The sequence below is a fragment of the Schistocerca gregaria genome, chromosome 4 (genome assembly GCF_023897955.1).
Source record: "Schistocerca gregaria isolate iqSchGreg1 chromosome 4, iqSchGreg1.2, whole genome shotgun sequence".
Lineage (NCBI taxonomy): Eukaryota > Metazoa > Arthropoda > Insecta > Orthoptera > Acrididae > Schistocerca > Schistocerca gregaria.
In genome coordinates this window covers 460,925,525-460,950,098 of record NC_064923.1, presented here as the reverse complement: position 1 = coordinate 460,950,098, position 24,574 = coordinate 460,925,525, and the positions used below count along the sequence as shown (strand labels likewise).

At 42.8% G+C, this 24,574-nt stretch overlaps 1 protein-coding gene across 1 annotated transcript in view; it reads right to left on the bottom strand.

Moving 5' to 3' along the window:
• LOC126267201 (facilitated trehalose transporter Tret1-like) overlaps positions 1-24,574 on the bottom strand; it is a 122,457-nt gene that overhangs the window by 24,111 nt on the left and 73,772 nt on the right. Inside the window, exon 4 of the mRNA XM_049972170.1 lies at positions 23,377-23,703. Coding sequence (XP_049828127.1) covers positions 23,377-23,703 — 327 coding nt within the window. The remainder of the gene's footprint in view (positions 1-23,376; positions 23,704-24,574) is intronic.

The following is a 24,574-nucleotide window of genomic DNA, read 5'->3' as shown; positions in this document are numbered from 1 at the left end:
CCTCTACAGCTCTCTCTAATACCATGGAAGTCATTCCCTCATGTCTTAGCAGATGTCCTATCATCCTGTCCCTTCTCCTTATCAGTGTTTTCCGCGTATTCCTTTCCTCTCAGATTCTGCGTAGAATCTCCTCATTCCTTATCTTATCAGTCCACCTAATTTTCAACATTCGTCTATAGCACCACATCTCAAATGCTTCGATTCTCTTCTCTTCCGGTTTTCCCACAGTCCAAGTTTCACTACCATACAATGCTGTAGTCCAGACGTACATTCTCAGAAATTTCTTCCTCAAATTAAGGCCGGTATTTGATATTAGTAGACTTCTCTTGGCCAGAAATGCCTTTTTTGCCATAGCGAGTCTGCTTTTCATGTCCTCCTTGCTCCGTCCGTCATTGGTTATTTTACTGCCTAGGTAGCAGAATTCCTTAACTTCATTGACTTCGTGACCTTCAATCCTGATGTTAAGTTTCTCGCTGTTCTCATTTCTACTACTTCTCATTACCTTTGTCTTTCTCCGATTTACTCTCAAACCATACTGTGTACTCATTAGACCGTTCATTCCGTTCAGCACATCATTTAATTCTTCTTCACTTTCACTCAGGATAGCAATGTCATCAGCGAATGGTATCATTGATGTCCTTTCCCCTTGTATTTTAATTCCACTCCTGAAGTTTTCTTTTATTTCCACCATTGCTTCCTCGATGTACAGATGGAAGAGTAAGGGCGAAAGGCTACATCCTTGTCTTACACCCTTCTTAATACTAGCACTTCGTTCTTGATCTTCCACTCTTATTATTCCCTCTTGGTTGTTGTACATATTGTATATGACCCGTCTCTCCCTATAGCTTACCCCTACTTGTTTTCAGAACCTCGAACAGCTTGCACCATTTTATATTGTCGAACGGTTTTTCCAGGTCGACAAATCCTAATGATTTTAGAAATTCTGATGGAATGTTATCTATCCCTTCTGCCTTATTTGACCGTAAGTCCTCCGAAGCTCTTTTAAATTCCGATTCTAATACTGGATCCCCTATTTCTTCTAAATCGACTCCTGTTTCTTCTTCTGTCACATCAGACAAATCTGCACCCTCATAGAGGCTTTCAGTGTATTCTTTCCACCTATCTACTCTCTCCTCTGCATTTAACAGGGGAATTCCCGTTGCACTCTTAATGTTACCACCGTTGCTTTTAATGTCACCAAAGGTTGTTTTGACTTTCCTGTATGCTGAGTCTGTCCTTCCGACAATCAATTCTTTTTCGATGTCTTCACATTTTTCCTGCAGCCATTTCGTCTTAGCTTCCCTGCACTTCCTATTTATTTCATTCCTCAGAGACTTGTATTTCTGTATTCCTGATTTTCCCGGAACATGTTTGTACTTCCTTCTTTCATCAATCAATTGAAGTATTTCTCCTGTTACCAGTGGCTTCTTTGTACCTATATTTTCCTTCCCAACTTCTGTGATGGCCCTTTTTAGAGATGTCCATTCCTCTTCAACTGTGCTTCCTACTGCGCTATTCCTTATTGCTGTATCTATAGCGTTAGAGAACTTCAAACGTATATCGTCATTCCTTAGAACTTCCGTATCCCACTTCTTTGCGTATTGATTCTTCCTGACTAATGTCTTGAACTTCAGCCAACTCTTCATCACTACTATATTGTGATCTGAGTCTATATCTGCTCCTGGGTATGCCTTACAATCCAGTGTCTGATTTTGGAATCTCTGTCTGACCATTCTGTAATCTAATTGTAATCTTCCCGTATCTCCCGGCCTTTTCCATGTATACCTCCCCCTCTTGTAATTCTTGAACAGGGTATTCGCTATTACTAGCTGAAACTTGTTACAGAACTCAATTAGTCTTTCTCCTCTTTCATTCCTTGTCCCAAGCCCATATTCTCCTGTAACCTTTTCTTCTACTCCTTCCCCTACAACTGCATTCCAGTCGCCCATGAGTATTACATTGTCGTTCCCCTTTACATACTGCATTACCCTTTCAATATCCTCATACACTTTCTCTATCTGTTCATCTTCAGCTTGCGACGTCGGCATGTATACCTGAACTATCGTTGTCGGTGTTGGTCTGCTGTCGATTCTGATTAGAATAACCTGGTCACTGAACTGTTCACAGTAACACACCCTCTGCCCTACCTTCCTTTTTCATTAAGAATCCTACACCTGTTATACCATTTTCTGCTGCTCTTGATATTACCCGATACTCATCTGACCAGAAATCCTTGTCTTCCTTCCACTTCACTTCTCTGACCGCTACTATATCTAGATTGAGCCTTTGCATTTCCCTTTTCAGATTTTCTAGTTTCCCTACCACGTTCAAGATTCTGACATTCCACGCCCCGACTCGTAGAACATTATCCTTTCGTTGATTATTCAATCTTTTTTCTCATGGTAACCTCCCCCTTGGCAGTCCCCTCCCGGAGATCCGAATGGGGGACTATTCCGGAATCTTTTGCCAATGGAGAGATCATCATGACACTTCTTCATCTACAGGCCACATGTCCTGTGGATACCCGTTACGTGTTTTTAATGCAGTGGTTTCCATTGCCTTCTGCATCCTCATGTCGTTGACCATTGCTGATTCTTCCGCCTTTAGGGGCAATTTCCCACCCCTAGGACAAGAGAGTGCCCTGAACCTCTATCCGCTCCTCCGCCCTCTTTGACAAGGCCGTTGGCAGAATGAGGCTGACTTCTTATGCCGGAAGTCTTCGGCCGCCAATGATGATTATTTATCAAAATTTTGGCAGTGGCGGGGATCGAACCCGGGACCGGAGACGTTTTGATTATGAAAGAAAGACGCTACCCTTAGACCACGGCTACATCACTGTTTACCAGGCATAGTAATAACAAATTTTCAAATCGTAATTTTAGCTTAAACAATTTATGTACTTCAAGTTACAAGTGGTTGCAGATGACAAACTGTGGAATAAAACGGTCACCTTAGAAACACAACACATGAGAAAAACCATACCACACGATAAAAAAAGGGTGAATTCATAATTTATGTGTTTTTTCAAATATCTGTAATTACGATTTAAAAACTAATAGCTACATGTATACAAACAACTAAGAACACTCTTTATCTTTAACAGATGAAAAATGAAGGCCCACTGAAGATGTTGCAACTGCAGTGAAACATGTTCGGATTAAAAAACAACATTGTGTTTTGCTAAAGGCGGACCCTATCCTAAAACATACGTAAGGTGGAAGGAGTATACAGAGGGTGTATGGAAGTGAGACATGGACGATAAGCAGTGTAGACAAGAAGAGAATAGCAGCTTTTGAAATGTGGTGCTACAGAAAAATGCTGAAGGTTAGATGGGTAGATCGTGTAACTAATGGGGAGGTACTGAATAGAATTGGGGAGAAGAGAAATGTGTGGCACAATTTGACTAGATAAAGGGGTCAATTCGTAGGACACGTTCTGAGACATTAAGTGATCACCAATTTAGTATTGGATGAAAGCTTGAAGGGTATAAATCGTAGAGGGAGACCAAGAGACGAATACACTAAGCAGATTCAGAACGATGTAGGTTGCAGAAGTTATTCGGAGATGAAGAGGCTTGCGCAGGATAGAGTAGCGTGGATAGCACCATCAAACCAGTATCTTGTCTAAAGACCACAACAACTGAGCACTGGAGAATCTGATTTTGTGAATAATAACTAAAATACAAGATTTTAAGCTACTTTTAAACGTTTATTGTTGTTATAAATGTAATAAAGTGTGATTACTTTAGTGTAGCTCATATTGTCATGTGAAATGAGATAACATTTTTGGGAATGTATTTTCTTATTGAGCCTACAATCTTAATAAAGAAAATAACAACCTTCAACATCCAGTAAGGATTCACATTCTCATAAAAATTACAGCAATTAAAAAGTAAAGAATGATGGGGTGCTTCCAAAAGCTATATAACTGTAACAAAGAAGTTGTATTCGCCACTTCCAGTTTCACATCAGTATAGACGCATCTTCAGATTTATAATGGTAACATTTTCAAAATGTAGGTAGACAATTAGGGACTTCCAGTTTTCAGGTAGTTATCCACGTTAAATGTCAAACCACAATAGTGGGCTGTCACAGTAAAATAGAGTACATCCAAAAGGTGTTTGTAAAGGTGTACGAAGCGTGACCGCTGAATGAGCCAGGCCGGTAACACCACGTGCGATATATTATGAGATCTGGTAGACACCAACTATATAAAAGCAATGACGTAAAACTTGAAATGCCGTGTAACGTGCGTACTTCCTCCGTATTGATAACCGGCTGATAGGGTGTAAGAATCCTGTGGAGGCTAACAATGCAGAAGATTTGAGTCTATTGAAACGGAACACAAGAGCAGACTGGAAGAAGATAGGAATGGAAGTCGGTTGATTTGTGCAGGCACGACTTTCGAGGTATCGACTGCCTCACATTCTGGTCAGTTAACTCTCCAATAGCGCAAAATTCCGTCCACTTGCACATTCCTTGCTGTTAAAATATCAAACACTTAATAAGTCCTTGAAGCGCGCTACTGAAACATTTTTCACCTTCATTTGTTGTGTAATTTGTGTACAATTTATATTATTCAGGTTCGGAAGCTTACGGACTGTTCACATTTCTGATAGAGAAATAAGGTGAAAATTCTCTATACCAGGAATGATCCTCAGTAAAACGTATCATTCCAAAAAAAAAAAAAAAAAAAAATCAATGCGAGTAAAAGTACCTATATGCTCAGATGAGTTGTATGACAGCTGTTAGCCATGAAATTCGTAAAATATTTTAATTAATTTGTTATTTATTATCATTTTTTGTGTCGAACAATTTCAGTGAAGCATCGCAGATCGTCTACTGCCTGTTTTTGGTTCCATAGAGACAGTAAAGTCGATTTTTCTTATAAACCCATCGTACCCACGTAAACCTTCAGCTGTGAAATATGAGAGAAATTCATATTTCTTATGTTATCCCCTTAGAGCAACAAATTCACTTTTTTCAGTTACGCTAGAGAGTGGGAAAACGTTGACGAATGAGGATTTACAGCATGATGTACACTATGTTTTCATGCTGAATAAATGGAGTGTATATTCAGCTATCATGAGTGGATGTGCTGTGGTACTAGACAATGCGATAACCGTAAGCCACATATTCAAACATTTTGCAGGGTCGAGATTGGAGCACACGTCTCCGTTTTCCGCTCTAGCGGCAATTTTCACTTTCATTGTCATCTTAGCTCTAGCACTAATGTTTAATCGACCAAAAAGTTTTATTACAGAGCAGATACTCTCTAAAACTGATCCCCACGTTATAGCCATATAAAATTTCTAAAGTTGTAGTTTGTAGAGCTTGCAAAAGACACTAGACTCGCATTCAGGAGAACTGTGGTTCAAAATCCTTCTCCGGCTACCCAGATTTTCGTTTTCCCTGATTCGCCAATGGCAAATCCGAGCGTGTTCCTTTGAAGAAAGAACAGCGATAGTTTCTTTCCCCATCGTTCTTTCATCCAAGCATGTGCTCCATCTCTGATGATTTACTCTACGGGATCTTACACGTTCTTTTTGCTTCCGCATATTTTGAAAAATATGGTGACATGCAGTAATCGTCTGTAACTATAAGGTGGGACAAAAGTAGTGCTTGTATAACTTCGCTATTTGAAGGCTGTCCATGAACGACAAAGATCTGAGCTAAGTACCGGTAGATTATACAGTTTTAAGGTGTTAGGAACGCTCATTATATACCACAGGCTGGTATAGGCTGGATCCTGCGTTCTGGATTGTGATGAATCAACATTTCCACAGTCATTGCGACTTAATAGAGTTTCCTGACTTTCATCCAACACCATTGTTTTCTATCCCCAAATCACTTACACTATCCTGCTCTATTAAGAGGTCATTTCTGTTACCCCAGGCAGTTGATATGAAAGCTCTTCTGATAGTCCCCGCACGGTTCAACAGAGACTTGATAGGTAGAACAGTCAATTGTTCAAAGATGTGTGTAAATAATAGATATAGACATGTTGACTCAGCTGCCCTTACCGATGGATTATATCCAACTCTCAATGTGCAACCATTAAAGCGATCTTCAAATAACTCGAAAACCATTGTCTCCAGCGAAGACAAATTCCAGTACAGAATTTATCTACATTAAATTTCTTAAAAAGACCTTGTTCAGTTCTTTACTATAGAAATAAAAGCTTGCACGTAGCGACAGAGAGCATATGGAAATCTTGTGATTTGTTTTTGAAGGTGTTGTGGGTTGCATAAAATCTATCGGTCTATCGGTAGGGCAGCTAAATCATCCTTCATACGGGGTAGCAGCCCAGCTGCTGGAAGCCATCGTCTGGAAATCAAGCAATTACAAATGGAAAACAAAATGTGTCAATATCGCAATGACACCCACTCCTGCGATTACAGTGTTGGTGAAAGCCCATTTCTCTCTTTAGTTTTCATAACGGTGGATGATGGGGAGGTACATCGGGCTTTGAGGCACTGATTATTTTATAGACAACTCAAAATACCGAAAAATAGCTTCAGATAAGTGATGTTCAAAAGGAACCAGAATTTTGTAGTATTGGAATAATTAATATCTTTTGATGTTGTATGAATATATACAGAAACACGTGAGGTTACTTTAAGTGAATTTTTGCAAGGTGATATCAGAATAGTGCAGAAATAAGTTAATTAAAATTATTACATCGTACCGAGCTATGCACCATCAACTTCAGTGTAGTTCTCCTGGTAGAGAATATACATGTGCCATAGTTTCTGCCACTTTGAAATGCATCCTGGAAGACTTTCTTTGTTAGTGTGTTTATAACATCAGTGATTCTACTTGAAACTCCCCCCCCCCCCCCCCCCCCCGTATCAAACACTAGCCACTCTTTACGAACAATTCCATCAACATGAAAAAAAAAGAACAGAAGGCCAACAGCGACTTATGTTACACTTGAATTGTCAAGCATTCTTTGCCGAGGGTAAGGAGCATTTCTCGTTTGTGACGATTGCTGTTTAGTTTCAGAGTCATGGCAACAAAGTCAGTTTTCGTCATCAGCGAATACCTTTGCAACAAATGATGGCTCACGTTGGACCAGTTGTTTACGTTTCATCCAGACGTCGATACTATGTTGTTTGTGATCGTTTTTAAGGATTTGTGATACAAACTTCGCCGCAATGCTTCTCATGTTGATTTCTTCCTCCACAATATGTCCACCTGAACCAATACGTGTACCCAAGATATTGCAGAATTCTTGGTTGGTCTGCCTACGATCCTGCAGAAACATACCTCTCATTTTATTAACATGTGATGCTAGTCGATACCCGATCGGAAAGGTCATTGTCTCAAGCCGATGTTTGCCAGTTTCTGAAACAATTGTACCACTCGTCAGATTGTGTCTGACCTAAAGCAACTTGTTTCAACATCTGGTGCGCTTATGCACCGGCTTTCCCCAGTTTAAAACATGAGTTTTCACAAACACGCTGGCCTTTAACAGCAGCCACTGCAAACACGACCAAAACACGAAAAGTGTGAGGTGATCCACATGAGTTCCAAAAGAAATCCAAGTACCTGGGTGTTAAAATTACGAACAACTTCAGTTGGAAAGACCATATAGATAATATTGAGGGGAAGGCGAGCCAAAGGTTGCGTTTCATTGGCAGGACACTTAGAAGATACAACGAGTCCACTAAAGAGACAGCTTACACTACACTCGTTCGTCCTATGTTAGAATATTGCTGCGCCGTGTGGGATCCTTACCAGGTGGGATTGACGGTGGACCTCGAAAGGGTGCAAAAAATGGCAGCTCGTTTGTATTATCACGTAATATGGGAGAAAGTGTGGCAGATATAATACGCGAATTGGGATGGAAGTCATTACAGCAAAGACGTTTTTCGTCGCGACGAGATCTTTTTACGAAATTTCAGTCACCAACTTTCTCTTCCGAATGCGAAAATATTTTGTTGAGCCGAACCTACATAGGTAGGAATGATTATCAAAATAAAATACGAGAAATCAGAGCTCGAACAGAAAGGTTTAGGTGTTCGTTTTTCCCGCGCGCTGTTAGGGAGTGGAATGGTAGAGAGATAGTATGATTGTGGTTCGATGAACCCTCTGCCAAGCACTTTAATGTGAATTGCAGAGTAGTCATGTAGATGTAGATGTAGAAATAGGGGCACCAGCAGTTAACAAATCACTCAGCTCGTAGCTGCTTGCCACAAATTTTTCAAGAGCCCCCCAAACAGTGTTTCAGTATAGCCTACGCGTTACTAAATGCATGCAAAATTCAAACATCATTGACTTCAGTGAAATGCAGTTACACTTCTTAATGACATGTAAGGCATTCTTATAAGAGCGCAAGTAGTATTGCTATGGCGATCCTGAGTAATTTGCATTTAAAGGTGGCACTGAAGTACGTGGTACCAAGTGACTACACGATCCAAGATGGCGTTCACTTCACCTTGAAGCGTTTGTGTGTGTGTGTGTGTGTGTGTGTGTGTGTGTGTGTGAGAGAGAGAGAGAGAGAGAGAGAGAGAGCACCTCCTGCATGAGGGCAACGTGATTAGTTGAAAAAAATATAATTTTTTCAAATTCCCCGAAAATTTTCAAATTTCTCACATCTATTTCTTAATGATGTCATACATGCACTTATCAAGGTCAAAGGTAATTGACCGTGCTCTGCATGTTGGCTATCTGCACTAGTACTTGCTCTTTTCATTGTCAAATACAGGCCACAGCGGACTGAGATGTTGCTGGGTCCAGGACAACAATTGGCGTACTCCTGGCAATAATTCTTTGGAATGTGGCTTCTTAATTCCCGAATTGACATGGATTGGAGTCTGGCTAACTATTCAGTCAAATGGAAGTTTTTCCTGTCTTGTTTTTTGCAGCCGCTGAGATTGAAATCGTGCTCCCTCAGCATATGATTCCCTAGGAGAGGACGTCAGAGGAAAAGACTTCTTCTGCAAAAGCCTCTAGAGTTCTGGGGTATATCTCAGTACTGTTCCTGTTTACTTCGGATAATATCCGGCCGATGTAGCCGAGCGGTTCTAGGCGCTTCACGCTGGAACCTTGCGACCGCATCCTCGGGCATGGATGTCTGTGATGTTCTTAGGTTAGTTAGGTTTAAGTAGTTCTAAGTTCTAGGGGACAGATGACCTCAGATACTAAGTCCCATAGTGCTCAGAGCCATTTGAACCATTTGAACTTCGGATAACAGTTTGCAAATATGTTTGTTGGGCGCTCACCTACGAGTTCAAATTATATATACAATTTAATCTCTACAGCACACTGTTGATAATGTTACTTGACTATTATATCGGACTGTATCTGACATTTTAACCCTTATGATTACTACGCCCCTCTTGGTTGTCTCAACGATCATCTCTGTTTTGTGTCATATCACGGATTTGACTGAGTGCAAATAAAGTGATGTTTAACCCACAAGAGAGCTTGTGATAAGAAATGGGAGGTGTTAAGGCAAATCTCCAGATAATTGTAGATTCTATTCCATTGTCTTACAATTGAGGTGAAACTGTGGCTCGATTACCATTTTTTTTCTACAACGGAACGATCCTCTGAATACGATTAACACTGAAGTATCTTCCACGACTGTCTGTGAAACAAATACGCGGTCCAGTAACAATAATATGAAGACTGCCTTTGTTCAACATCAGCGTGCAGTAACCAGTCACAGATGGGAGGGGCAGCACAACCAATGGAGGATATGTAAAGCGTGGCGGGTGAACGTGAAAAACTGTGCAGTAGTTATAATGGGAAGACAGCGATTTATCTGATGATTGGCTTTCTGGCCAAGGGTGGATGCATTTCCGAAACGGCTAAGGTTATAAATTGTTCTCGTGCCGCTATGGTCAAAGTACACCATGCATTGCAAAAGGGTGCTATCCAAAACAGGTGCCGAAGCAACTGTGGAGCATCACAGGCCATAGATACAGGGCTGAAATGTGTGCAGGCGAGTAGACGTGCAACTGGACATCCAGTGACCGGTGACAGGTGATCTGTTCATACGAATCACGTATTATGTTCATCGGACAGATGGCCTTTGGTGAATAATGCCACGCAACAATCGTAAAATGGATGCAGAGGAGGGAGCGTCATAGTCTGAGGAATGTTCTTGTGGCATGTACTGGGTTATCTCGTTATTCTGCAAAGCGCAGTGCATCTTCAGTACAAATATGCTTGTATCCTTGGTGACTATGGGCAAACAGGCAGTTTGTTTTTTCTCTCACCTTGATGGCGTCTACCAATACGACAATGCAACCTGTCACACAGTTGACAATGTATGTGCGTGCCTGCAAGAGCACCAGGATGAGTTAACCATATCTTTCCAACCAACTCCGTGGATTTAAGTCCAATCGAGAAACTTGACACAGGTGTTGTCACGGCTCCACATCCCTGTCGGTACCTTACCAGCCTCACTGACTTCATTGCACATCCGCACTGCAAAAGGTGGTTATTCAGGCTTGTGATAGGTTGTTGTTGTTGTGGTCTTCAGTCCTGAGACTGGTTTGATGCAGCTCTCCATGCTACTCTATCCTGTGCAAGCTTCTTCATCTCCCAGAACCCACTGCAACCTACATCCTTCTGAATCTGCTTACTATAGTCATCTCTTGGTCTCCCTCTACGATTTTTACCCTCTACGCTGCCCTCCAGTACTAAATTGGTGATCCCTTGATGCCTTAGAACATGTCCTACCAACCGATCCCTCCTTCTGGTCAAGTTGTGCCACAAACTTCTCTTCTCCCCAATCCTATTCAATACCTCCTCATTAGTTATGTGATCTACCCATCTAATCTTCACCATTCTTCTGTAGCACCACATTTCGAAAGCTTCTATTCTCTTCTTGTCCAAACTATTTATCGTCCATGTATCACTTCCATACATGGCTACACTCCATACAAATACTTTCAGAAATGACTTCCTGACCCTTAAATCTAGACTCGATGTTAACAAATTTCACTTCTTCAGAAACGCATTCCTTGCCATTGCCAGTCTACATTTTATATCCTCTCTACTTCGACCATCATCAGTTATTTTGCTCCCCAAATAGCAAAACTCCTTTACTACTTTAAGTGTCTCATTTCCTAATCTAATTCCCTCAGCATTGCCCGACTTCATTCGACTACATTCCATTATCCTCGTTTTGCTCTTGTTGATGTTCATTCTATATCCTACTTTCAAGACACTATCCATTCCGTTCAACTGCTCTTCAAAGTCCTTTGCTGTCTCTGACAGAATTACAATGTCATCGGCGAACCTCAAAGTTTTTATTTCTTGTCCATGGATTTTAATACCCACTCCAAACTTTTCTTTTGTTTCCTTTACTGCTTGCTCAGTATACAGATTGAATAACATCGGGGAGAGACTGCAACCCTGTCTCACTCCCTTCCCAACCACTGCTTCCCTTTCATGTCCCTCGACTCTTATAACTGCCATCTGGTTTCTGTACAAATTGCAAATAGCCTGTCGCTCTCTATATTTTACCCCTGCCACCTTCGGAATTTGAAAGAGAGTATTCCAGTCAACATTGTCAAAAGCTTTCTCTAAGTATACAAATGCTGGAAACATAGGTTTGTCCTTCCTTAATCTAGCTTCTAAGATAAGTCGTAGGGTCAGTATTGCCTCACGTGTTCCAACATTTCTACGAAATCCAAACTGATCTTCCCCGAGGTCGGCTTCTACTAGTTTTTCCATTCGTCTGTAAAGAATTCGCGTTAGTATTTTGCAGCTGTGACTTATTAAACTGATAGTTCGGTAATTTTCACATCAGTCAACACCTGCTTTCTTTGGGATTGGAATTATTATATTCTTCTTGAAGTCTGAGGGTATTTCGCCTGTCTCATACATCTTGCTCACCAGATGGTAGAGTTTTGTCAGGAATGGCTCTCCCAAGGCTGTCAGTAGTTCCAATGGAATGTTGTCTACTCCGGGGGCCTTGTTTCGACTCAGGTCTTTCAGTGCTCTGTCAAACTCTTCACGCAGTATCGTATCTCCCATTTCATCTTCATCTACATCCTCTTCCATTTCTGTAGTATTGTCCTCTAGTACATCGCCCTTGTGTAGACCCTCTATATACTCCTTCCACCTTTCTGCTTTCCCTTCTTTGCTTAGAACTGGGTTTCCATCTGAACTCTTGATGTTCATACCAGTGGTTCTCTTTTCTCCAAAGGTCTCTTTAATTTTCCTGTAGGCTGTATCTATCTTACCCCTAGTGAGATAAGCCTCTACGTCCTTACATTTGTCCTCTAGCCATCCCTGCTTAGCCATCTTGCACTTCCTGTCGATCTCATTTTTGAGACGTCTGTATTCCTTTTTGCCTGCTTCATTTAATGCATTTTTATATTTTCTTCTTTCATCAATTAAATTCAATATTTCTTCCGTTACCCAAGGATTTCTAGTAGCCCTCGTCTTTTTACCTACTTGATCCTCTGCTGCCTTCACTACTTCATGCCTCAGAGCTATCCATTCTTCTTCTACTGTATTTCTTTTCCCCATTCCTGTCAATTGCTCCCTTATGCTCTCCCTCAAACTCTGTACAACCTCTGGTTCTTTTAGTTTATCCAGGTCCCATCTCCTTAAATGCCCACCTTTTTGCAGTTTCTTCAGTTTTAATCTACAGGTCATAACCAACAGATTGTGGTCTGAGTCCACATCTGCCCCTGGAAATGTCCTGCAATTTAAAACCTGGTTCCTATATCTCTGTCTTACCATTATATAACCTATCTGATACCTTTTAGTATCTCCGGGATTCTTCCATGTATACAACCTTCTTTTATGATTCTTGAACCAAGTGTTACCTATGATTAAGTTGTGCTCTGTGCAAAATTCTACCAGGCGGCTTCCTCTTTCATTTCTTTGCCCCAGTCCATAATCACCTATTACGTTTCCTTCTCTCCCTTTTCCTACTACTAAATTCCAGTCACCCATGACTGTTAAATTTTCATCTCCCTTCACTATCTAAATAATTTCTTTTATTTCATCATACATTTCTTCAATTTCCTCGTCATCTGCAGAGCTAGTTGGCATATAAACTTGTACTAGTGTAGTAGGTGTGGGCTTCGTATCTATCTTGGCCACAATAATGCGTTCACTATGCTGTTTGTAGTAGCTTACCCGCATTCCTATTTTCCTATTCATTATTAAACCTACTCCTGCATTACCCCTATTTGATTTTGTGTTTATAACCCTGTAGTCACCTGACCAGAAGTCTTGTTCCTCCTGCCACCGAACTTCACTAATTCCCACTATATCTAACTTTAACCTATCCATTTCCCTTTTTAAATTTTCTAACCTACCTGCCCGATTAAGGGATCTGACATTCCACGCTCCGATCCGTAGAACGGCAGTTTTCTTTCTGCTAATAACGACATCCTCTTGAGTAGTCCCCGCCCGGAGATCCGAATGGGGGACTATTTTACCTCCGGAATATTTTACCCAAGAGGACGCCATCATCATTTAATCATACAGTAAAGCTGCATGCCCTCGGGAAAAATTACGGCCGTAGTTTCCCCTTGCTTTCAGCCGTTCGCAGTACCATCAGAGCAAGGCCGTTTTGGTTAATGTTACAAGGCCAGATCAGTCAATCACACAGACTGTTGCCCCTGCAACTACTGAAAAGGCTGCTGCTCCTCTTCAGGAACCACACGTTTGTCTGGCCTCTCAACAGATACCCCTCCGTTGTGGTTGCACCTACGGTACGGCTATCTGTATCGCTGAGGCACGAAAGCCTCCCCACCAATGGCAAGGTCCATGGTTCATGGGGGGGGGGGGGGGTCACATTAATGTGAGTGGGTCATGCATGTTGACATTTATTTAGCCAAGAAAGTCTCATAGTTGAGGTGGTCACATTAATGTGAGTGGGTCATGCATGTTGACATTTATTTAGCCAAGAAAGTCTCATAGTGAATAACGTGTCCGCCTCCGGTAGCTGAGTGGTGCCGGCACGGTAGCTCAGCGTGTTCGGTCAGAGTGCTTGTTGGCCTCCGTAATAATAATACTAATAATAAAAAAAAACTGAGTGGAACGATCAACCAACGAACTTTAACAGGATGTCTTGCGACGTCCGCAACGACCAAACACAACTATCAATAACGAACAAAATGCAAAAAAAAGAAACAAATAAATAAAAAATAAAAAAAAGTTGTCAGAGGGACAGACTGTCAATCCAAAGGGCCCAGGTTCGATTCCCGGCTGGGTCGGAGATTTTCTCCACTCAGGGACTGGGTGTTGTGTTGTCCTCATCATCATCATTTCATCCCCACCGCCGAAGTGACGTCAAATTGAAAGACTTGCACCAGGCGAGCGGCCTACCCTACGGGTGGCCCTCGTCATGCGACTTTTTTTTGTTTTTTTAGTGGATAACGTCGGAAATTTAGCAAAGCTGGTCGCGGATGATGATGTACTGAGAGCAGTTGCTACACCTAGAAGATTTTAGCGACGTGCCGAAAGAGGCACAGAGCATCGAAACTTGTTGGAGGGAGTGTCAGTTGACGCACAACGTACATGAATAGACAGGAAGACTCTGTTATCCATTGCCAAAAAATCACCCGAAACAGACACACGCATTGAAGATGTGAGAGTATGCGTCTGGAGTGGCTTAAATTGGAAGGAGCACATAATACTGTGGGCAACATAATTAAAGGATGAGTTTTTCAAAGCCTGGTTATTCCCATGCGTTGCCTTGCATAAATTTGAAATTTGGCTCAAAAGGGTGTAAAACTATTCTCTCTAATTCTGCGAAAGCGTGGAATCCTGAGACGTTATCCTCGAGCTGACGACACCTCAAATAGCAAGGTGTCAACAGAAACGAAAAAAAAGGGTATAGCTCAGAAGTTCACGTGAGGTGTAAGGGGGATTAATGATGTCACACTGGCACCAAACTTTTCACCGCGATTTTGCCCAACGCCATCATGGACGTTTCACAAGATAAGGAGATCGTCACATCCCCTCTTACCCACATTTCACCATTTGTTTTGACCCTTAAGTTTAGAATTGCGACGCACAGCACATTGCTCTTATTGGTGGCTAAGGAAAACATTCCAGACACAGCCACTCAGAAAGGTCTCAAGATGTGTCATAAAGGGCATCAATGACAAACTTTGGCACTTCTAAAGTCCTCAGACGTTTCGACGCTTCTCTAGAGACCCTGTGTGCTGCATCAACACTATACGTGATCTGACACCTTTGGCGAGTAGCGCGAACATAGCGTTTGCTGTCGTGTACAGGTTGGAACCACTAGGGACCATTAAAAGCCTTTCGACGAAATTTGAACTTGGTTTATGGCAGGAAATAAATATATGGATATCCATCCCTCCTACTTCGCGTCCTCGTTTGGCATGATCACGATGAGAGCAGGGACGTTCGACTTTGACACATGGGTGTTTCGACGACGACACATAAGTCAATAAAACGGCAAAGGGTACCTGTACGACCACCATTTCGGCAAAACCTTCGGTGAGAATATTAAAATTGATCGTGCTCATAAACAAAGCGTAAAGTTAATCCAAGGTGCCTGGGAGTAGGCAACTCATTGGCACTCGTACAAATCCAGTCGTCTTCCTGTAGGTGCCTCGGAGTGCGTTATAGGCTTCTTCTATAGTCGTTTATTTTTAAAATTTCCATTAAAGTTGGACTGGTGCCTCCAAGAGTTTTGCCGAACTGTGGGATCTTCAATTAACCCTTTTCCGTTTCATTTATGAACGTGACAATGTCGCTTATCCCTTCCCCCCCCCCATCGCCCACCCCCTTTCTACCGTGTACACGCGACAGAAGGACGCGAGAAATAGGAGGGATGATAAATCTTGGAGATATATTTTAAACTTAAGCGTCGCAATGGTTGAAAATTAAAAGGTTTCGAAAAGTGATTCTGTAATTCTATTGCCCAATGTAGTAATCGCACAACAGACGTTTGTGAGCTGAAGAAGATGCACATGAAAAATGTTGAGGACGTGTGGTCTACCGAAGGAAAGAGTTTGCAAAAACCTTAGAATACCTGAGTACTGCCCTTTGCCCATGGGACGAGAAAGGATTTTTGTAGGATTTAGTAAAGCATATTTCGTCACAGTTGCGTTTATTCGGAGCGAGAGCGTCATTGCGAGGCGCATGCAACAACGTGAAAGGCGCCGGGCGTCACTGGATTCGTAGAAAAGTCAACCAACATTTGTTTTCTGCGTTACAGGGTGTCCCAAACCTTTTGGGTAAAAATGGAACCGGTGATGGTGGGTGCACCACTGATAATATTGAAGTAGGGAACCAATGGTCAAAAATGCGCCATTATTGTGATGTAGACATACACAGCGTACGCCGCATGACGACGACGTAGCTCACAGTAATTGTTCAAAGCGATGCCAACCAGTCTCAGTGGATGTTTTGCACCGACGAATGTAGTTCTGCTACACTCTCGTAAGATTTACGGTCGTCTGTTTTACCCTGATACAGGCAGCAGCTGTTGCGTACACCCCCGACCAACAAATAGACTTACTGCACACAAATTTACTTGTACTAGTTAAAAATGTCGTGTGACTAGAGCCTCCCGTCGGGTAGACCGCTGGCCGGGTCCAAGTCTTTCCCTCTGACGCCACTTCGGTGACTTGCATGTTAATGGGGATGAAATGATGATAAATAAGACAACACAACACCCAGACCCTGAGCGGAAAGAATATCCGACCCAGCCGGGAATCAAACCCGTGCCCCCTTAGTATCGACATTCTGTCGCGCTGACCACTCAGCTACCGGTGGGGGGGGGGGGGGGGGGCGGGGGAGGGGGCGGGAGGGGGGGGGCAGTCGTACTACTGGAACACGTATTGGACTCCTATCATAAAAAAAATCCAGGTACTGAGACCAACAGAGTTTGAGAGCCGCCTTCACTTCTGTTAATAGATTATCAATCGCATGCTGTAGTGCTGAACTTCGTCCAGTTTGTACTGTTCTCGGATGAAGCCTCATTCACCCGTGATGAGTTGCCGACAGTCGCAACTGTCATTTCTGGAGAGGACAATCACCACGCCACCCACATCAGTGACTACCAGTACGAGTCCCTGTCTGCATGTGGATGAGCACGTCCAAGATGACCTGATAGTACCTTACCAGGTGTAGAAGTATGAATCTGGAATTTGGCGGCAATAATTACACGTCTACTGTTTGAAACTGATAAACAATATTTTATTCAAAATACGCCAAAAGCGAAGTCAGCAAACGATTTTCGTAAATTTTCATACGAATTGAAGCGTTATTCAGCGAGATCGTGTCCCAATGAATCAAACAGGTGACAATCGGGCGGAGCCAAGTCTGTAGAATAAGCCGCATGCCCTGGTATTTCCCAACTGAACGCCTCGATCGTTTCCCTGACCCGTTTTGCTGTGTGTGATGGGGCGTTATCATGGAGCAATATGACTTTGTGTGGCCTTTTTCCATATTCCAATCCTTTTTCACGTAATCCTCAATTTAAATCGATCATTTTCTGTTGGTAGTGATCAGTGTTAAGAGTTTCACAACGTTTTAGCAGCTCACAATATATGACACCCTTCTCATCCCACCAAGCACAGAGCATTGTCTTCTTTGCAAAGCGATTTGGTCTTGGAGTGGATGTCGATGGTTTGCATGTTTTCACCTATGATTTACGCCACTTAGGATTCTCAAAATATACCCATCTTTCACCGCCTGTAACTACTCGATGGAGAAAAAACATTTTTTTGTATCTGGCGAGCAGCATTTCACAAGTGGTCTTTCGATTTGTTTGCTGTCTTTCATTCAGTTCATGCGGAACCCGTATTCCCACTTTCTGCACCTTACCTATAGCTTTCAACAGAAGATAAATGGCTTTCTGTGTCACATTCAATTGTTCCGCGAGCTCCTCTTGAGTCTGAGTATCATCTTCATCGAATAACACCTGCAATTCGTTGTCTTTGAACTTTTTCGATGGTTTCCCTCGCTCATTGTTTCTCACGTCAAAATCACCAATTTTGAATTTCTTAAACCATTCGAAAAACTGTGTTTTCCTAAGAACATGTTCGCCGAAAGTTTCGACAAGCATTCAATGAGATTCTGCAGCAGTATTCTTCAAATGATAACAGAATACCAACGCCATCCTAAAATCGTAGTTCGTAGGCACAAAAAGACATGCTTATGGGTATGAAAGAGACACCGATGTATGGAACTTGTGTTACTGTGTGTTGACAATCTTCGTCAGCCGTTACAGGAAGCAGATGGAGTTGCAGACGCGGTCTCACGGGCTCTAAGCTAAGGGCTAAGACCATCCATTGGGAAATTCCCGTTTCATACTTCTACACTTGCTATTTGCTGTCCCTCGTTCGACTAGTCCACTTTACCTGGTGTTCCGGCGAGATGTGCTGTCCCTCTTCTTAGGGACTGTACCCTTTGTTGTATGCAAAAGGATGTGGGCTCAACACGACATTGCACCACTCTGCTTCGATGTTAATATCTGTGAGCAACTGAACAAGAAGTACCATCATTTTTGGATTGGAATAGGACCTCCTGTTAAAAGGCCAGCGCGATCGTCGTACCTCACACCTTGGACTTTTTCTTTTGAGGTTATGTCAAGGCGCTAGTGTATGAAACCACAAGAAAAGGATTAATACCTGCTTGCTACGTTCCAGGGGTCTCCTGGTACAATAGACACCAGGGTTTTTTGAGAAAGTGTAGCGGAATTTCATGCTCCATTGCCATGCATGTATTCAGACTGGGAGTCATCACTTAAACACTAACTATGAGCTACATTGTTGTAAACTTTGTATGGCCATAACACAATAAATATGTGTTTCAAACAAATGGTTCCCTGTCTCAATATAATTGGTCGTGGGCTTACTATCAAGTGTTTCATTTGGACCCACAAAGTTAGAGACACACTGTATACTCTGATGAGCCCGAAAATTCTGACCACCTGCTTAGCTGCTTGTTGGTCTGCCTTTGAAGTGCAGCAAAGTACTGATTCTGCTTGGCATGCATTTGATAAGCCTTGTCAGGTTTCCCGTGTGTCTGTTGCACCAGAAATCTAGGCGCAGGTCACGCAAGGAGGTGGCTTGTACGTGCGCAGCTGTCGTCCTATAGTTCCCCAGATGTGTTCCATTAGGTTTAATCTAATCCGAATTTTCTTGCCAAGACATCAACATCCGCCTCCTATCATGCTCCTCGAGCCATTGTAAGACAATTCTAGTTTTCTGATAAGAAAAGTTATCCTGCCTCAAGCGGCTGCCGCCGTCTGGGAAGTCATCAAGCATGAAGGGACGCAAGTGGGCCGCAACGATGCTCACGTAGTTCACGTTTATTGTGGTGCCTTAGATGACTGCCACGGGTCCCACGGAAGACAAGTGAATGTTTCTTTAATGTAATACAGCCCCAATGGCCTGCATCTGTGGCACGGTGAATGTTTCGAGAAACTTCTCATATGGAAGACACAGTATGCAGACACGATCATCGACCTAGTAACAAAATTTCATACGACCAGTCGAAACGTTTAGATTGGTCCCGTATTCACTGGCATCGTAACAGAAGTTGTCGTTCATTCAACGTGAGAGCAGGCAGGAGTAGTCTGCCGAGCCCAATGTTGGACGTACGTTTAGCGATCTGCTGTGAAAACTTATGCCTACACAAGTATTGTGCTCCTTCGTTAGATCTGGCACCGATTGCCACTTGTCAAGCTCTACGTAGCGTAAGAGCGTCAGACTTCTAAGTTATGTGATCATAATCATGGTGTGCAAGCCCAACACCATGTACATTACGATTTCAGTCACTTTACATGGATGTTCACAACCGTAACACGTTAGCATCCGACCAGGTTCGTCGTATGCGAGATGTTCGTTCCCTCGCACCAGGCCATAATAATGTGCCCTTTCCCAAAGTTGCTGATTTCAGTGGATTGTTTGTTAGCTACAGTATTTACGGCGTTGAGGTATTTTATGGGTATCGATAGAACTCTGAATATTTGTTACTTTGAGCAGTCCTCAGTATTGTAACGAGCACTAATTAGTCTGAGCAGGTAAAGTGCCACTGAAAGTGCGAAGTTATCAGTATCTTTGAATATCAGATATTACGATAAGAATATCGGCTATTAATGGATATTTTTCAGACTGCAAGAGAGCAATAATTTCCCAAATTTGTAAGGATATGCTACCTCTTGATAGTGCCAGTGCTTGGTGTGAAAACAAGCTCTGTAAATGTTACTACAAAAAATCTGGAATCTGCTTATGTGAATACAGAGAGTAGTGTTAACAATAGTGATAGAGTCTTTTGTTACAATGTCAACTGCGCCATTATCATGTGGAATCGCGGAATGGAAACTTTGACATTTACGTAATGGATTTTATGCCCACATTTTCGACGCGTTAGCTGCAGTATAATACGAGTAATTACAATCTTTGGAAAAACATTGAAGTACCATTCGTAGCGTCGTAGTTGTTTGATACTGGAGCAGCGACTGAAATCACTCAGTTACTCTTCTTTCGCTGCGCCACTTTATCGCATGGGCCGCTCATAACCACTGCAACGTAGAAGTGCAGTCTCCGAGTACACGAAACCTCATACGAGAAAACAGGCTCTCTAACCTCACCGTCATTTCTGATTCAGTGACTGCTATTCGAATGATCCATACGTGTGTAGTACAGGTACCAAGCGAGGAAACCCGTGTCAGAGAGGGTTAGTTCTCAAGTACGAGAGCGATTTGGGAAGTAAGGAGCGATCAGTCGCGACATTGTGATCACAGAACAAAATGAAAACATAGTTGCAATAACTAGCTACATCTTCGAGCTACTTCTGTACATAGTCGCCGCTCCGACTTAACTTAGACATCTGTCGTAGCGTTGTGACAACTTTTAATAGCCTCGTAATAGAAGCCAGTCCCCTGTGCTTTCCGACAATTTTCTAAGCTGGACTGCAGATCGTTGTCTGTGCCAAAATGTTGAATTCATAGTCAGCAGGAATTCTGAGCGGAGATGAAAATCACAGGGAGCAAAGTCCGGTCTCTATGGTGGGTGATCACTGCCCATCGAAAACGCTGCAGGAGCCTGCAGGAGCCTCCTCATTGCTCCTGCAGGATGCGGCCAAGAACCATAACGAATAAGGAACTGCTTGACAGTTACGTTATGTGGCGTAGCATGAAATCAGGCGAAATCTCTGGACGTAAATATACACTTGGCGGGAGACAGTTTTCTGTGCATCTGTATGTGCTCACTCTGCGTTCAGAACTAAGAAAACCGACGCGACGCTATCACGAGGCACTGACCAAAACGTCTATACAAAGCTTCAACGGATTACCACTGTGGTTTCCATCTAATGGTCGAGTGTTGCCTACTTTCCGATAGCTCTCGTATCAGTCACCACTTCCAAAAAATTCTCTTTCGTTTGCTGGTATATTCCTGCAGCCCAGGTACTTAGCGAAACCTCCGTGCCACAGTATCGTACCCCACCGCTACAGGAGGAAAGGGAAAACTATGTCATCATCTTCAGTTATCTGCCATATTAGCAGGTCCTTTGCCTCTCCATTTCCTGCGATCCATTGCTTCCTTCTTAAGGCTGCTGTATGTTGTACCGTCCATCACGTCATCCAGTATCTGGAACCTCTTCCTTCCTCGCTTCCCTTTCCCTTCTACATAACCTTCTAAAACTGTTTTCATAAGTCTGTCATTCTTTCTTAATATATGCCCAATCCAATTTCTATTTCTTCTCTTTATTACATCTAGTACCTGTCTTTTCTCTCCCACTCTTCTCAGTACCTCTTCATTTTTTACTCTGTCCATCCAACTTATTCTTTCCATCTTCCGCCCTGTCCAGATCTCAAAAGCCTCCAGCCTTTCTCTGTCCTTTTTCCTCGTAGTCCATGTTTCAGCGCCATATAGAAGAACTCCATACAAGACACTTTATGAGTCTCTTTCTGAGTTCTCTGTCCAGACCGCTGCAGAAAATTCTCCTTTTCTTATAAAACGCCTCTTTTGCCATTGCTATCCTTGTTTTAATTTCTGTGGTGCACTTCCAGTCGGTGTCTATCCTGCTTCCAAGATACTTAAAATTTTGCACCTGTTCTAGTATTTCTCCATTCAGCATGATTTCTATTTCCTTATTTCCTCCGAGTGCCAATACTTTTGTTTTGTTTGTGTTAATTTTCGTTGCATATTTTTTTCCGTTAGTTGCAATGATGTCCACCTAATCCTGTAATTCTTTTTCCCCTGTGGCTAGGACCATGTCATCAGCAAATCTCAAACACCCTACTCTTCTTCCTCCAATTTCTACTATGTAGCCCATTGATAAAACGTAGACGTACTGAATCATTCTGTTTTTGTGGTGTCACGTATCAATAGCACCCCACGGGCGACGCGGAATTGGCAACGGAATTGCAAGTTTCCGTCTGACGCCACTAGTGGTCGCGAGGGATCTGGAAGACCCAATGTTGCGCGCCCACTGGGCTACGCCTCCGGCTGCTGCGGGCAACGAGTACCCCTGCCGCCTCGATGTAGGACGACCTGTGGCAGACACATGGCCTACTTGCTCTTGGAACTTCATGGCGACGACACCATTGTTTACGATTCGTAAAGCGGTCCTCGTCCGAGTGGCTATTATAAAAGCTGGACTCTCTTTCCAGCTGCATTACTTGTAATGTGTCTTAGTTCGTTTGGAGGAATACAAGTTAAATAAATTATCTGTTTACTAGAATGAGATTTTCACTCTGCAGCGGAGTGTGCGCTGATATGAAACTTCCTGGCAGATTAAAACTGTGTCTTTACTGAAGCTCTCCTGCAAACCCCCAGGCTTGTGGCTAAGCCATGTCTCCGCAATATCCTTTCTTTCAGGAGTGCTAGTTCTGCAAGGTTTGCAGGAGAGCTTCTGTAAAGTTTGGAAGGTAGGAGACGAGGTACTGGCAGAAGTGAAGCTGTGAGTACCGGGCGTGAGTTGTGCTTCGGTAGCTCAGTTGGTACAGCACTTGCACGCGAAAGGCAAAGGTCCCGAGTTCGAGACTCGGTCGGGCACACAGTTTTAATCTTCCAGGAAGTTTCATATCTGTTTACTGTTTTTGCTTATCATTTCTACTCCTGTCCAGCTTCCTTACGCCGACAGTTGTTACACGACTCTGAAGTCCGTCTGTCCTTACCACTGGGTACGAAATTGTACACAATACTTATGGTTTCTCTAGTGCCATGAAAGAATGCTGTGGCGTGGATATTTCAAGGAGGACTACACTTGTGTACGTTTTTCTCGTGCAAGGCAGGAATTTTAGCTCCTATTGGGTCTTCTCATGCTAGGTAGGCACACTAGTTAAATTTTCCGTTACTCCTTTCACACTTCGTTGTTAGTCCAGGGCGCCATCACTACTAATGACCAAATAAAAACAAAAGCACTCACATATGAGGAAAGGCTAACGTTAGTTACTTACAAAAAACACAATGAGACTGGCAAGAGGCAACCAGAAGATATCGTCTGTGGCGCCCTCGCTGGCGTAGACGATGAGGAAGAAGTAGACGCCGAGGGATGCAGTGGCGACGCAGCAACCGCCTAAGGAGAAGAGCAGCAGCGGCCTCCTCCCCAGTCGGTCCACCACGAGGGAGAAGACCGCATTGGACAGCACCGTGCAGGTGCAGACGCCGATTGCTGAAAGCTGCGGGTCCAGCGAGCTGTCGCTCTCCACCAGGATCTGCATCGTGTTGGCTGTGATGGCGTCGATGCCGCCCAGCACCAAGAACGTCGCGAAGGCCATTGATACCTGTTACCATAAAGCTGACTGTTATAAAAAGAGCTTTTAAGGGAAATAGCTTGAAACCTATAAGTACAATGAACCTCATTAATCACAGAAAAATCGTAAAAATGAAGATAAATTTAGAAGTCACATACCGGATTACTTTTCTATGTGTGTGGTAAGTATACTTGCAGGTATTTAACTCTCATCTCTAAGAGACAGATCTGTGCCTATTAGGGTTAGTCCTTCTTTAGATGTTCATCCTTCAATATCACACATTTCTCTCAACGATCGATAACGTGAGGGTAACCTTAACTCTCGTAGTCTGCTTTGATGGAAACATCTAGAAAATCGCAACACGGCCACTCTGGAAATGCTTGCCACGCAGTTGCTTCTTCATCCTAGGAAAGAGGAAGAAGTAACTGCATGTCGGGTGAGGATACAGGGAGCGAGGCAAAATTTGATAAATGAAGCAATATCTGTGCCTTGATCTTGTGCTGCGGTGTTGTAAGGCACGAATACTCGAATAGCTTTCCGTGATGCTTCGTCTTGACAGCCTCCTGCAACCTCATTAGGCTATTTCGGTAGTATGCTTCACTGAATGACTGCCCATGTGAGCACGGCGGCCTGTCAGTCCAAAATTGCATTTAAGTCAAGAAGAGGATGAAATAGAGGAAGAGGGACACTCTAGATATAAGTTTGAGGAAAACCCTGACCCACTCCCACCAGAAATAATAGAAGAAATTCATCAAGAGACTAGTAATAAAATAGAGGAAATAGGTAATATTTCGCTCCAGGATAGGAAAAATTTGAAAGGCATATTGAGATCACATGTGGATGTATTTACACCAACGACTGGTAACATTAAAGATTTTCAATACAAATTTGAGGTCAAAGA